The sequence below is a fragment of the Nipponia nippon genome, unplaced genomic scaffold (assembly GCF_047370975.1).
Source record: "Nipponia nippon isolate SJK-2023a ecotype South Korea unplaced genomic scaffold, ASM4737097v1 scaffold_4, whole genome shotgun sequence".
NCBI lineage: Eukaryota > Metazoa > Chordata > Aves > Pelecaniformes > Threskiornithidae > Nipponia > Nipponia nippon.
Window position 1 is genome coordinate 76,114,927 of NW_028262358.1, and position 15,434 is coordinate 76,130,360.

The following is a 15,434-nucleotide window of genomic DNA, read 5'->3' on the forward strand; positions in this document are numbered from 1 at the left end:
TTAAATAAATAAGTAATCCTAACTAATTTTATACTTTTTAATTTCTAGTAACTTATTGAAACTGATATTTACTTCTGCTTCCTGTGTTCCATCCAGTTGAATAAATAAAAACATTTTCCCATCTCATTAAATTTACGAGATTTCTAAAGTTTTTTCTGTCTCAACTCAAGCTGAAACTCTCTCCAAGTATATGGGTGTATATGGATGAAGTACACACACTCCATGCTCTTGCCCAAACTCTCACCAACTGCCTAGTGGTCAGCTAAATCACTTGGGTTGTGGCAATGTGAGAAATCAGTTTCAGGTCCCTGCTCTGCTCGGTATCAAACAGGGTCTTGAACAGTAGTTGTCTATTTTGGGATGAACGGTTAATTTATTTCTTCTACTGGAGCTGCTTCACTGCACATAAATAGTTCACAGGGCCAGAGGAAGAAAAAGAAATTGAAACTATAACCCAGTGACTGCAACAGGAATTTGGGTGATTATGATGACAACCTAGGTTCATGTCTTCAGCTTGGATAAGGTGGGTCCAAAACATAAAGAGTGAACAAACAAACAAAACCCTACTAAAAACTTTTTTTCCTTCATTAGTTTTTAAAATACAGGGAAAGAAGAGCAAGTGAAAGAAAAGTGAGTGAAGACGGAAATGAGAGCAAAAACCCACAATGCTTACGCAGACATAGCCACTCAACTTGTCTGGGTTGTTTTATGATGCTACTCTCTACAAAACTGTAGTTTTCAGTATCCAAATTCACTTGAGCAATCTGAGCTGTTCTCTCTTCTCTGAGCCCTTTCCTGTTGGTCTTACTACTGGAAAGGCTTATCTGGTCTTTACTTCTGACAACGCTCACACACTACACTTTAAGACCATGAATACTCTCATCTATTTAAGCAGATGCTTTAACTTATGCACATGCAATAAATGCTTGCAAGGTCAAGGCCTACATTAATAAAACATAATTAAGTTTTAATGAAAGGAATGACCATCAGTTGATACTGAGTATCATTCATACACTGTCATTTTCTTAATATTTCTCATATTTGCCAGGTGTGTGTGTATGACACAAATACAGTTACAATCACGACAGACACCTTAGAGTGATTGCTGTCAGTTCCCCAAAACCACTGGCTCAATGTGCAGCAGCAGCAGCTAAAAAAGTCAGTGATTGTTCTCAATATCCTTCCTGATGATGGCCAACACAGACAGCACTATTTCGCTTCTATAAAATTTGGTGCAGACACATCTTGATTTCTATAGACAGTTTTGTTCTGTACATCTCAAGAAGGATCTACTGGAGTTGGAGAAGGTACAGAGAAGGGCTACTAAAACAACTGAGAGAATGACACAATATCCTTTCAAAGAGAGAGCTATAAGGCTGAGATGCCTCAGTCTGAAGAGAAGGCAGAGATATGCGATATGACTGCATTTTAAAACATCATGAAGGTGGAGGGTAAGCTGGCTGCAGAAACTCTTGCAAATCCTGCAAAACTACAAGCAGGGGCATAATGAAAAGTAGACAGGTTTAAAATAGCAGACAGAGAACTTTTGGAACTTGTTGCTCTATGAGATTGTAGAGGCAGACAGAATCAGAAAGTTAATGAACAAAAGATCTATAAACAGAAACTAAAAAAGATTAGGCAGGGATGTACCATCTAATGTCCCTAATAAAATGTAACAATTCTGGATGCTGTGGTAGTACAGGGGAAATGGATCACAGAAAACATGTAGGCTTCCATGTTCTCCCTAAACAGCATCCCCTATTGCCATCATTAGACACAGAATACTGGACTAGATGAACCGTTAGTTTGACCTAGTAGGCAATTTTTAGTGCGTGACTAAGTTAACTCTGAGAACGTTTCTTGAAAGATGATCAATCTAAGTATTGAATTTCAACATCTAACTTGTACACAAGAACAGAATACATACCCAATAAGCTATCATTTTGAATGATGTGATCATTTTTTTCATTCCTGCAAATTTTAAATGCAAGCTTGCAAACACTGAGAAGATTTTTTCCATCCACTTTGATCTGCAAAGAAAGTAAAAGACATAAAAATCACAACTAAAATCTACATACAAAAATGCACCATAACACTTTACAAGTTCAGACACTGGCAAACTTGTATTCTTACAGAACTACTAAATTCCAGCTGAAACCCTGACAGCACACTGAGCCAAACTGAAAAGTTTGGAGAATTAAAGGACTCTGAAATGCAGCTAGTTTAAGCTCTTTTTAGCAAACTGTGCTGACTGACTTTAAAATAACAGATGATATATAACCTTTTTATGTATTTTCTGCAGGTAGTATATCAATAACTTGCACGCTTTCTTCTCTAATTCACTCTTACAAAGAAATTCTGCACAGGATTCACTGGTTTGGCATCTACGGCCATACCACAAAGAACTCCAGTACAACAGTACATGTCATAATGAAAGTTATTCTCAAATACCAAGAAGACAAGATTTTATGACGTACTAATGGTCATTGAGAGATCATGACGGAGAAGTAAAAGTGTTAAAAATACAATGACAAATCTCTTCCTTTCCTCCACATTTCAAATTCTTGTCTTGTTCATGATTTTTAAAAGATTCCACAGCAAAACGTCTGCAACAGAACTTGTTTTTTATAAGCACCACTTAACATCTATGTAGTATCTGAATACATAATTATATCTTCTGATTAAAATAACACACGCTACCTTAAAGGAGAACACCCTCCCCACAACACACACACACACACACACACACACAAATTACTAAAATATCTACAACACAATGCTAGCTGGTATCCTTGCACCAGTGACTGTCCACACATACTTAGTAGAAGCTGAATCAATAGGTTCAAAAGCACCAACTTGAGAGTTTTAACTGGCAATACTACAGAAAGAGATAATTACACTTACTCACTTACCAAAAAAAAACCCTGTTTTGGTATTTTCAGATAAAGGTGTTTAATAAGGCCAAGGTATTATCCAAAAACTAAGCTTCATTTCCATGTGTAATTTTTTAAATTATTGTTTTGTTTAAATTCCTGCGTGTGTATCCCAGCTTAGGACACTGTCTCTCTTCCACGCCTAAGCAATATTCCTGCCATCATACACCAGCTATCCTATTTTGTGTCCCTCCTTCCTCCCCCAGATGTAATTCCTCTGCAAAAAACAGGCTCCAACAAGTGCTGATCTGGATGAATGGGAGACTAGTATCCATATGGCAAGAAACTGTGCTGAGGAAAGGGTTAGTTTAGACACAGTTTAAAAGTATGAAATGAAAAATTAAATGCAAGTTGTAATTCACGATTTTGAGCTTCACATTCTACCAAACAGCATTTTAAAACACTTACAGACAGAATAATCTTTGCCAGCTTCAGGCAAAGTGGATCTGAATCAATGTCTACAAGTTTATATAACGTCTTCAGAAGCACACTTCTTCTTTTAAATCTTTTTCCAAGCATATTTCCTTCATTCAAGGCTTGATAGAGCTTGGTGCAAGCCAGACAAAGATTTTCTATATTGTCTTCTACATGAAGGGGGCGGGAAGGGAGAGAAAAATAAAAAATAATTATCAGTGCCACCTTTTCCAGAGCATCTCAATAGACAAAGACACAAGAGAGCAAAATAAAAAATGGGTTGCATGACAACAAAAATACGACGCCAAATAAATCTCTTAAAATGATAACGTGATCCTCAGAAACAGTTTTATTCTGCTCTTTCCAAAAGAAGAGACTCAAGCTAAGAAGTCACAGAGCTAAAATAATACCTAAAGCTAAAATGAAACTCACCTTTAATGCTTAATAGTCAGATTGACCAAACGTCTACCGGGAAACTGCAAATTTGAATATATTCTTGAAAGAGCTCCACCAAACATTACGTGTGAAAAAGAGACAGTTAAGGAATATTTTTCTGCCCATATACATAACCTAATATATCAAACCTTGCTGGGATTAAGAACAAGTGAATGTAAAAACTCATTAGAACTCTCCAATGCATAGTAGAGGTGCAAGATATAATTGGTTGGACCGTTGGCCTATTGACAAAAAAGTCATCTACCTCCTAACCTAAGTCCCTCATACAGTATTTAAAAAATACAAAAATAAAACCTGCAGTAAAATATTCCAAAATCTGCGTCTCAACACAATGGAATCATGTACATGTTTACTTTAGAGGGAAAAGGAAAAGTCTTGCCTGTTTTTAAAATTCAAGAGTGAAGGTTGTTTTTTTTTTTTTCTTTTCTTACATCTGCTTTTGTCTATAAGATGACACTAATAAAGCACCATATAAACCCACTTAAACTGCCTGTGTAAACTCTGCATTTACTCAGGATGTACTTCATAGCTGAAATAGAGTCATATTCAAGGAGGCAAAGCACTTGTGATAAAATATATATATGGACAGGAAATTACAACAATAAACATTGTATCTAAGGCCCCAAACCTGTAGGCAGATCCAAGGACCCACCTCTCATGCTCAGCAGTGCCTGGAAGCTCTCAATTTGTAGTCATCATAATCACGGAAGAGCAATGACTATTCCATTTCTACTCCCATCGTGACAGAAAATTTAACAAAATTTAGCATGATTCTAAACCCTCTGCTCCAGTAAGCAGTGAAACAGGAGTGGCAAGGAACCAAAACTGAAAGGTCTCCACTCCATTTCATCAAAATTAACAACAACAAAAACTATTCATCACTCATCCCATGGGGCATTTTTGAAGCCTATCCTCTTGAGTACTGGAATGTAACAAAATAAAGTATTTGTTCCTCTACAAAAAGAGACTTTGAGGTTCTATTTGTTTCTGTCATATAACAATCATTTCAAGCGCATGATATTCATAAGATTTTAGACAATAATTAAGTTCCAGGTTAAACTTCAGATTTGTTTTTGAATGGAAAGTTTTCTGCAAATATTTTTGAGGGAGAAAGGGGAAGAAAAAGGCTTTTCTATTAATACATAAAAACCTAAATGTGACCTAAATGCATGTGCAGGGAATTAGCTGAAAGGTATGAAGCAAGTGACTGCACACAAAATTTAAAAATATTGCATTACCAACAGACCTATTCAAAACATTAAAATTATGGAATTCTAATATTCATTTTGATAGGAAAAACTGCAATTGTGCAGTAAACAGCCTAAATAAAGCAATACAACATGCAGCTGCAGGAGGCAATGATGCAATTCAGTTACAATCTGTGGGAACAGTCAAGAAGCAGCAAAACTCTTAACTTGAAGGTTTTTATAGTACTACATTCAATCAGCTAGTGAGAAAGTATCATTACATAATTTCATCTATTATTAGAAAAACTAAGCTATAATCAAGTTTTTTAAAAAGCTAAAAAAATCCCAACACACTAACCAAATCAAGTAAAGACTGAGGAAAAGGGGCATGAAAATTGATTTTCCTTAGTTACATTCATGACAAGGTAAAGACATGATTAGATTTTACCTCTAAATAATATTTTGCTTACTCATAAGGAACATCTCACTATGCAAAACTTTAACTCAGTGGCTCATATTTGACACTCTCAGCATGAAGCAAGGAAAATGTAAAGTTGTATAGCTGTTTTCAAATTTCCTGATCACTGTTTTTCTACACATCAATGATAGATGTGGGAATGAGAATCCTGTCTTTTTTAAATAATGATATATTTTGGGAATCACTCAGTACTGTACAGGTGTTTCATACTCATCAACATCTGCAAAATTATGCAAAAAAAAAAAAATCTAATCTGTACCATGCTATAATGAACACTGCAAAAGATCCCGTAAAACAGAATCAATGCCCTAATTTGACACTCACTTTTAACCACTTGTAAAAACAAATCTACTTTGTATATTCACACCATTCAAATAAATACAATGTCTATAGAAGGCAACTAAACAACCTTTTGAATGAAACATTAAAATGGATTTCAGAGTTCAATCTCTCAAGCCATACTTAATTTATTCAATTTTGCTTCAGTATTCTGGGCCATTACATACTTTTCTGAGGCATCTAACACTTCAAGCACAAACACAAATTTTCATTAAGAATTCCTTCATTTCCTAAAATTGAGACCTTTAATACAGTCTATGCTTAAAACAGTGAATCTGTGCAGTACTTTATTCTTAAAATTATTACCTCATCACTGACTGCTAAGCTGGCAGAGCTATGTTGTCTAAAATAAGGTAATTTAATCAGACAAGATCTCCTCTAAACCAGTATTTTTTTTACAGGATCTCAGAATGGTTAAGGTTGGAAGGGACTTCTAGAAGTCATCTGGTCCGACCTCCCTGCTCAAACACGGCCACCTCGAGACAGTTGCCCAGGCCAGTTTTATACTGCAAAGTCACTGAACATATGAAAGCATAAAAGGCTACATAGTCCAACTACTGGTATTCTGTTGTAGTAAACACAAATGAGTCCCATGTTTCCTACAGGAAATAGTACAGAAAATACACCCTTTCAAGAACACTGTTACCCACCTTTTTCCAGTTCATGGAGAATTGGTAGAATCTTTATATGCCAAAAGATTTCTTCCTCTTCTGATTCGTTTATTCTTGTTTCATCCTCTAAGTCTTCAAAATACATTCAAAAAAAAAGCACATATTCAGTGAAGGTTTCAACTTCTGCACAAATAAATAACTACAAATACTTTATTCATCAGTCAAAAAAAAATCTAAAAATGTCACATTTTGCTATATTCTGGGTTATTCTACCTATTCAAGCTTTTGTTTTTATTTACATTTTCTCAAAAACAAAAGTTTGAAACAAAACTAGATGGATAAATGTTTTGATATGTGAAGTCAGATATTGTTTTGTTTGCTGTCATTAATGTTTCATTTGATCACTACTTTAACGACTACTTTTACATCAACGTTGTACTATTTTTCAGCTCTGTGTCCACGTGACAGCTTATTCTGTGTTAAAAAATATCCATGCTGCAGACAATCCTCCATGATTGTAATATTTTATCTAGAACACATGCACAATATTACACTAAGCTTGGTTAACTGACTCTTTGGTCAGTTATGGAAAAATAGTCTTGTTAGTTATTACATCCTGTTAGCAGTTCTAACCACTTTATGCAATTAGTTTTGAGAACTTCTCAACTAAATTTTTGTAAAATGCGTGTTTCCCTCCTGTTCTTTGTTACGTTACACAATTTCTCACACAGCATCTTGGGAAATGAATAGCAAACTACAGGTATCTGAAAGATGTTTTGCCTCCAATGAACATGTCAGAAACCGTGAAGGCAACCAACTCCCAGTTTTCTTGGCCACCCTCAACCAATTTCCTCCACAGTGACTGAGAAAGAGCTACTGTTCAGTATCAGAAACCTTATCCACTTCACAAAGAGAAATTTAAGATAATATTTCAGCTTTTTTTATACTTTGCTTCAACAAGAAAAGACAAAAAAAGTCTATCAGCAGACATCAAGTTAAAAAATAGTAGACCAAAAAAAATCAGTGGTCTGGAATTCTTCTGGAAACAAGACTGGGAGCATGGATCTGTTTTCATATTGGACAAGGGAGTTGGTGAAACAGGGTTTATTAAAAAATGGATTCCAGGACTGACTTTCATATGGATGCAATATCACTGGGAATCATTCCAACTTGCTGAGCATCCTTTTCACATTCACCTGGCACTACGTGAAGCGACAGAATTCTGGTCGTGACCATTGGCACTACAGCTGGAGAGCCAGAGCTTCCACGCGCAACTTGAGTTTTAAAGGCTCTAAGAATTGCTTACAAGGTGCATGTAGGTATATTTTTGGAGTTCAAGATTAGGTTATACTCCTTATCTTGCAGGCAACCAAAGTTGTCGTTATAAAGATGGGGCTTGGTTTGTTGTTTCTATTTTTTTTTCTTAAATAGGGAAATAAAAGTCACACAACTCCACTAAATAACATGAAGAAAGCCATTAAGACTAGAATATATACTTTTTTTTAAGTGACGTATTTGTCAGAAAGTGTCTCCTACTGTTCATTACTAGCTTTTGCATTTAAATGATACTGTAAATTCTTAACATAATCATTATCAAACACAAAAAATACTGTACTACATGAGAACACTGATATTGAGAGGTTTGCATCATGAGAACAGTATCTCAGACCTTAAAAAAAATGACTGTCTACTGAGCATTACTTGGAACAGTGACACAATTAAAAACCTGCTGACTATTTTAAAAGCCTGCTCTTTAAAAAAAAAAAAAAATCCAGACTCTTTGTGTATCTGTATTAACTTCAACTGTCCACCTATATTTTACACAGAATGAATCTATCAGTTTTATCTATTTCAACAGATTATACAAAAATGCTGCTGTTTCATAAGTAATACACTGGTAAGGATGTTATTACAATAACTATATCTTGTTGGTGTGTGCATATATACATATTAGTAGAAGTACATGTTACTAGGTAATATTATTATTACTTATTTTGCAGACCTTTTTATTTTCTAGATCAAACAAGTTAATAGTCTTATTTAGATCGATGAGTAGCTTAATTAATAAAACACCATGCAGCGTTTGCAATGAAGTGAAAGTTCTGCTCCAGATAATGTAAGAGCACAGCTGAAATGAGAACACTAGAATAGTTTGCACTGTTCCTTCCTGCCACAAAACCCACATATTGACTCAATTATTTCTTTTCTTTCCAATTTGTAGCTACCTCTCTTAAACTGAAAGATGGGACCGACTTTCTAACTACACACATGCTTAACTTTATTAAGCAAGAAATAGACTAGTTCATGTATGCATCTGCAGATATGACCAAATTTCTGACTAGAAAAAAAATTAACAAAGCCATTCAATTTTTAGTGCGGAGCAAAAAGAACTGATTTTTTGTGCCACTCTGCTGCAGTTGTTTCACATTCATCAGAAAAATATAGCAACCTAAAAGTCAGAATGGCATAATTTTTTTAAACAAATATCTCTTGTAACTAGGGGGAAAAAAAAATAATCAGCTTTTACTAAACAATTTTAATCCTAGCAGTAAGAACGAACAGGAAATACATGTTATAAAGAAAAGCAACATTAATAAATTGTAAACTTGTGTGTGTCTCAGTCCTGGGAGATTTTTATGGTGCTGATGAAAAGTTATGGCACTAGTTGTATTTAAAATATTGCAGAAGCTGTCCTGAACCTTCTAATTGAGCGAATCACAATTCAACAGCAAAAATACTCAAGCAAAAGAATTCAGCAAGTTGAAGTTTGCTGCCTCAGTTTTTCATAGGTCTTAACCACAGCTTTGCATTCTGGTCAAAAAAACCCCATTGCTAATCAGTCTACGTCTATTGGTTGCTGGTTTTAGCATGTAAATACAAGAGCCTTAGCAACACTGAGCTTTCAAAAGCTATGTACTGCCTGACTTATCATGTTTAGCCTTTTCACGGAATAATGAGTGGCTACGAATATATCAATATTAAAATAGTTTACCTCCTCTCTAAAATGTGAAAGTATAAACACAAATCATATCAGAAAATATAAATAATCTGTAAATGAACACTCCCCCCCGGACCCCACTATAGAGAAGAAACGATTGAGAATTTCTACTGCTATCCCACTGTTTATTCTGGGATTAAAGATGCAGTATGCACAAACTAAGGAAGCTACATAATGTTAAAAAAGTAGATATAAAAAGAAACAATCCTAATAACACACATGATTTTTTCAAGAGCACCAATAAAATCAGACAAATAAATTAAATGGCTTATAAACAGAAAAAATACAGCCCCACAGAATATTAACTCCCATGGCATGGTAAATACTCTCAGCTCCTCTGAAGGAAATGAAAGCAGAGCACATTACAGCCTTCGCCAGAATGATCCATAATAATGCACCTTCTGAATTCTAGAAAAACAGGAATAAAGCATAATAATAGCGGAGTAAAAACTTCAGGTTTCCATACCAGACTCTCAAATATGCACTTGCCATGTATGAAACGTGCCAGCTATGAGGAAATATTAATTAAAATCTGTTATGTAAAATTAGCAAAATGCATCCCTACAGGGCAATCCAGAATCTGTATCTTCAGCTAATATAGCTTGGCATAACTTTATTAGTTTCTGTGCAACTATGCCAGTTTATAAAAAGTGATGGGCAAACAAGGTGTTAATGGATTGGCAAATTCTTAAGCCTACATATGGGAAAAACAAGAGAGAAAATATCAACAGATTTTTAGAGTGAAGATCTCTTGAATATTGTTTCTCTTAACCAACAACAGTAAAAAAAAAATCAATACATCTAGAAAACCAAACATATTGTTCAGTGAATAAAAAAGATCTTCAAATCACAAAAATTAGATTATTTCTATTTGACTGTATTCCACATTTTTTGACTGGAGATTGAAATGCCTTATCAAGTACCTGTTACTCTTCTCTTCCAGCCTGTACTCCTTGGCCGTGATGAACTTGTGCCAGGCTTTTTCATCTGGTCACTAAAAGATACAGTATAGACACAAAGTATATCAGAATACAATGCTCAAAATGCTTCTTTCTTCACATGCACTCAGTATGAGATCTGCATATTAATAACTAATTGGAAAAGATAAGTTATTTTACTAAGTTAGTAGCCTATCTGCTCATTGAAAATGACATATACTTCCTCCAGTATATATTACAGAGAGCTCCTTCAGAAACACTGACATATTTACACCACAAGAGGTCACCATTATGGAACACAAAACCTCAAGTATTTCCACTTGTACAATAAAACTGAAAGCTGAACCAAACTAAACTCAGAAAGAGCCATTTTTTATTTTATCATCAGTTTCATTAACTGAATATAAACTCAACTAGCTTAAAACTGCAAGTTCATCCATTCACAAGGACAGTGATTTCTTCTGACAGATTTAACACTTTTAAAAGATCTAATGAAAAGAATTTTCAAAGAAACAAACACTTTAGTAACCTTCAATGTAAATATTAGAATTTCCAGGTCTGCCTGTGAACTACTGCTAACTGCGTAGTGGTCACTAGTTCTGTTAGTACAAGAAATACGTATGTTGCTATTTCTTTGTAAAGCAACAGTGAGTAACGCCGTAATTCCTGCTGATTGTACGATTAGTGGTTTTTTGGCCAGAGGAAACTACTACATACATCTGTGATAAATCTATTCTGTTTGCCTAACTACACACTCAAGCAGCACTGATCTAGAAGAAATATACAAGGTACAGATTCTCTTTGCTATTAAACAGGAATCTTTCCTCCTTTAAATTCTGTACTAAAGACAAAGGTCTTGATCTACGTTTTCTATTCTCAGTGTATGTTTAATTTAACACTTCTTATTCCATTTATAGTTCATGTACCAATACAACCTAATCTCCTAAATTTCCTTCTAAAGATAACAGTAGTGTGTTAGCAATGTTACTTCAATTTTTTTTTTTTTTTAACATGTTAATTCAGTTCCTATAAGGCTTAAAGGTAAACTGTTGTTTAAGTGGTTTGCTGGACTGGTGCCTAAATCCTGTCTGCCAGTCCAGACAGAAGATGTAAGTCATCCTATCAACAGATGGAGACAGAGTAAAAGACAAAGCTCTTGTAAGATCACTTCCCTACAAAAGGGACTGGATAGCTCACTGTGATCAGTCAAAAATTTCCCAAGCAATCACATTACAGAGGAACGAACACCTGCTTCATTATGGCTAACAGTGAATAATGCTCTCTTTTTACGGCATGAGAATTTAAGTGCTCCAAAATCCAAATGCTTACACAAACTATCTTGAAATTTTTTCAGTGCATATACAGCAAGTCCTACTCCCCTGGGGAAGCAATGTTTAAAAATAAAAAATTAAAAAAAAATAATTAGACAACTGCTTGCATCTCTACTATAAAATAGACTGGCACCTGTAAGAAAGAGGGTTTCTACAGCACACATTAAATAAAGTTCAGTGTATTAACAGAAATTAAAGTTTGGTTCCATTTATGCGAATACCCTGTCCTACAAATTTTTAAAGTTTAAGAAAGGATTCTACAAGGTTCAGCCATTCCTGAAATCAAGACTATAACCTGACGCTATCTGCCTGTATGAATATGGATGTTTGAGTTTGCTTGCCTCAGAAAAAGAGTTTTGTAACTATATCCTGTCTGTGCCTCTTCCCCTAAAATGTAAATCCACACGATGAATCCAGGAAACCTCAACAAAGACAATCCTAGAAGTTTTGTAGGAAACAAAAGCAGCTGAATGGAAAAGACACTGAAGCAAAGGATGTGGTAACCTGCACGCTTATCAGATAGAAACAGCACATATGCGAGATGCAGGCTAAGACCATGTCAAAGTCTGAACCATGTAAAAAAAAATTTGGTTGGAACCTACGATTTCTTAAACACCAGTATCAATCAGTTTAGAGACCTACACAAGTAGGAAAGCACATTGCTGTACTGCTGGTATTCACACAACTATCTGTACTTTTGGGAAACATCCTCATAAGTTAAACAGCTTAACTGGAACTCTCATTATTTTCAGAAAAAGAATACACTGAATATGTACATAAATGAGAATGACTGGTGGGCAGGCTTATCTTTAGGGAGTATGTACAATTTATGCATTTTGTGAGAGACTATAAAATCCCTTTATGTATCTTTATGATGCTGCCAACTCCATTTTAGTTACAGAGACTTTTGCTTCTTTGTTATCTTTTCACTTTCATGTAGGGCTGAAACTTAAGCAGCAATATCTTGTTAAGAACTATGCAGTTAAAATGTAATCAACCTACTCTAAAAAATAAGTTACCTACTATTGAAGGGAACTGGCTTGTCAAGAGAGTGGTTGCCTTGGAAACAAAGTCAATTGGCAGAAATCTGATCATCTGATAAGGGACTCATCAAGAAATCAACTGACAGAGGCTCTGATGATTTACAGAGGAAAAAAGAACTTGGCAACTGGATCATCTCTATCCCTCTCATATAAGGGAGCTCATAGTAGCCCCTATGAGGAACACTGCTTTCTTGAATGTACACAGACTATGAGGACTTCCAAAAGGAAGGGTGAGCCAGCATTGCAGTAGTGTGTTCAGTACTTTCCCCTGGTGAAAGAATGCATAATTAAGTGAAAGCAGCATTTATTCAGAAACTCTGCATGTTTAGATGTTTACTTGCTTGTTCTTGCCATAAGCCTCTTGTTAATGGTAAATCTGCAAACTCTCACCTTCAGTGGTATTCCATGGAAAACTACACTTCTAAGAACTGCATCCCAGAAGCAAAGAATTGGGCTAGTTCTCTCCAAAGAAGCTGCACACAACAGCAAGGTCTGATTCACAAACATGAGCGTAAGATCCCAATAGAGGAATAGCGCTTGGGCTCTTTCCTCATACTGCAGAGCCTTAAACATCTGAGAATCTGGCTACCTCTTTACTTGTAAAACAGAGTCTGGCAATGGACCTGAATTTTGGGCCACACCTTTCCACGCAGTTAGACCCTTAGCATGGTCCCTGCCACAGTTTTGGCCCAAGAAAGGTAGTACTTTCTTTGACAAATGCCTGGGCACAGGGCACAGACAAGCAGAGGTAGGGACATTCCCAGCTGATACCTTGTGTGTGGGAGGGAGGGGGTTAAAAATACTTTCATTGTATTAACATAACCCGTGACACAGCAGTTGGCCACCAAGCCAGAGACTAACTCCTTTGTTTAATTTTTATTAATTATTAGTACAGATGTAGCCCTGGTGCCCTAGTGATTATTTAGTTACTAGTTAAGAGGGACACAGAGCCTGATACTAACAAGTTAATGCTTCTCTACAGAATTGTCTCCAACAAGCACCTTTGATCAGTGAGGTAGCAAAGCTTAACTAGAAAGAAAAGAGAACATGATCATCTTTTCTGAATTGTTGAACTTGAAGGCATTACCTCTAGACACTACCCTCTCCTCTCCTCATGGTAAGGTTCTTGTAACGCCTACATATTCTTACAACTTTGGGAGGCAAAACTAGAAAACATGGAAGTGGGAGAAGAACAGAGGAGCACAGTAACTGAGATAGTGCAATAAGGGATGAAGAATATGAGGGTTAGTTTTCAAAGAGAAGAGTACAAGTAACAGGGAATGAACAAGAGATAAGGGCAGTGGTTATGGAAAAGGCCATAAGCCCCATGCTATCTGCTTCTACGTGCCAAGATCTCACATGACTTTGCTCCTCCAGAGATTATGAGCCTCTGCTCTTGCACCCATATAAACTGAATCTGTGGACTCTCTCTCTTGAAGTAGAGACAGGAATTGGGACTATCCCACATAAACCAGAATCTGAACAGTCTTACAAAGGCAGTGGCCTACTCACATGCAGACAGTGCATAGCATGCCTTGAGTAAATGCTGTGAGGAAGCCATACGCAGTAGACACTAGCTGGTGTCTGGAAATACATTTATTTTCCATTTTTAAACAAGGAAATGAAAAGGAATTACCAACTTTGTGATCTGGGAGATAACAAGATTCTGCAGAGCACCCTTAACTTTGTATTTATAGGTATCTTTTGTTGGCGAATTCTACATGACTGCTTAAGGCAACTCCTTTGGGATTGCGAGTGGTTGAAGACATCAGAAGAACCAAACTGGTTCCATCGACAGAAATAGAAGCAATAGTAGGCTTAACATCCAAGGACTTTATGGAGACTGACTAACAAAACACCATTTTCTCTCAGTCAGCTCCACACAAAGCTTTCGAAATAGTAGTAAATCTCAAATATCAGCAACATTTAAACCAGAAAAGGTAACTTGGAAGATAGCTTGGAAAAACACACAGCACACTGCCTTCTGAAGGCATCACCTGCGTAAGCTACCATAATACTCAAATTTATAGAACATATGTTTACATACATTTTATAAAAATATGAAACAGAACATGGTCTAGTTAGTCCAAAAGCTTGTCTCGAACTACATCTTTTTAGTGTATCAGAAGACGACATAAGACTGGTAAGTACAGACACTCACAAAAAACCCTCTTCAGAAGTTCCTTCCTGATTAAGAAGCTTTAGTCTGTGTTGCCGCCATGTGAAAGATCTATCATCCATGTGCTCTCAATAAAATGTTGGTCTCATTGCTAACTTCTAGTAGCATTTTCTAAAGTAAAGTAATATTTAGCTGGGGCAGGGATTCAGTTTATTTTTAAATAAATTTCTAAGGCATTTGAGTTTATTGCCTCTCAATTTCCCTTTATTTCGTTGATGCCCTTTTTCTTAAGTCAGAAAACTGTAATTATGAGCATACAATTTCTACACATCTATATCTGCAGAGCATCTTCTGTATCTATAGAACCACAGTTCTAGTCTTCTAAGTTCCTTCCTCGTAAGCAAATCTAAGCCCCTGATAATTTCATTGTTTGTCCTTAGAGCCCTTTTATTTTTTGTCTTTATTTTGACAAGGTAAACAAAACCAGTTCTACTTAATCTAAAAATACACTAGCCATTTATGTAACAAAAATATACAAAAGCCATAATAGGTCACTGCAAGTCCACCTTGCTCACTGTCTTCTAACA

The 15,434-nt window shown here is 35.8% G+C and overlaps 1 protein-coding gene across 7 annotated transcripts in view; it reads right to left on the reverse strand.

Annotated features, from left to right (window-relative positions):
• Nucleotides 1-15,434, reverse strand: part of ARMC2 (armadillo repeat containing 2) — a 68,574-nt gene that overhangs the window by 34,520 nt on the left and 18,620 nt on the right. For all 7 annotated transcript variants that reach the window (XR_015708900.1, XR_015708901.1, XM_087777130.1 and 4 more), the window contains 4 exons: nucleotides 10,340-10,410; nucleotides 6,458-6,550; nucleotides 3,342-3,517; nucleotides 1,928-2,030 (listed from right to left, as the gene is read on the reverse strand). Coding sequence is in view for 5 of the 7 variants with exons in the window: in XM_087777130.1 (XP_087633256.1) it covers nucleotides 1,928-2,030; nucleotides 3,342-3,517; nucleotides 6,458-6,550; nucleotides 10,340-10,410 (443 nt within the window). In the remaining 2 variants the exon portion in view is untranslated. The remainder of the gene's footprint in view (nucleotides 1-1,927; nucleotides 2,031-3,341; nucleotides 3,518-6,457; nucleotides 6,551-10,339; nucleotides 10,411-15,434) is intronic.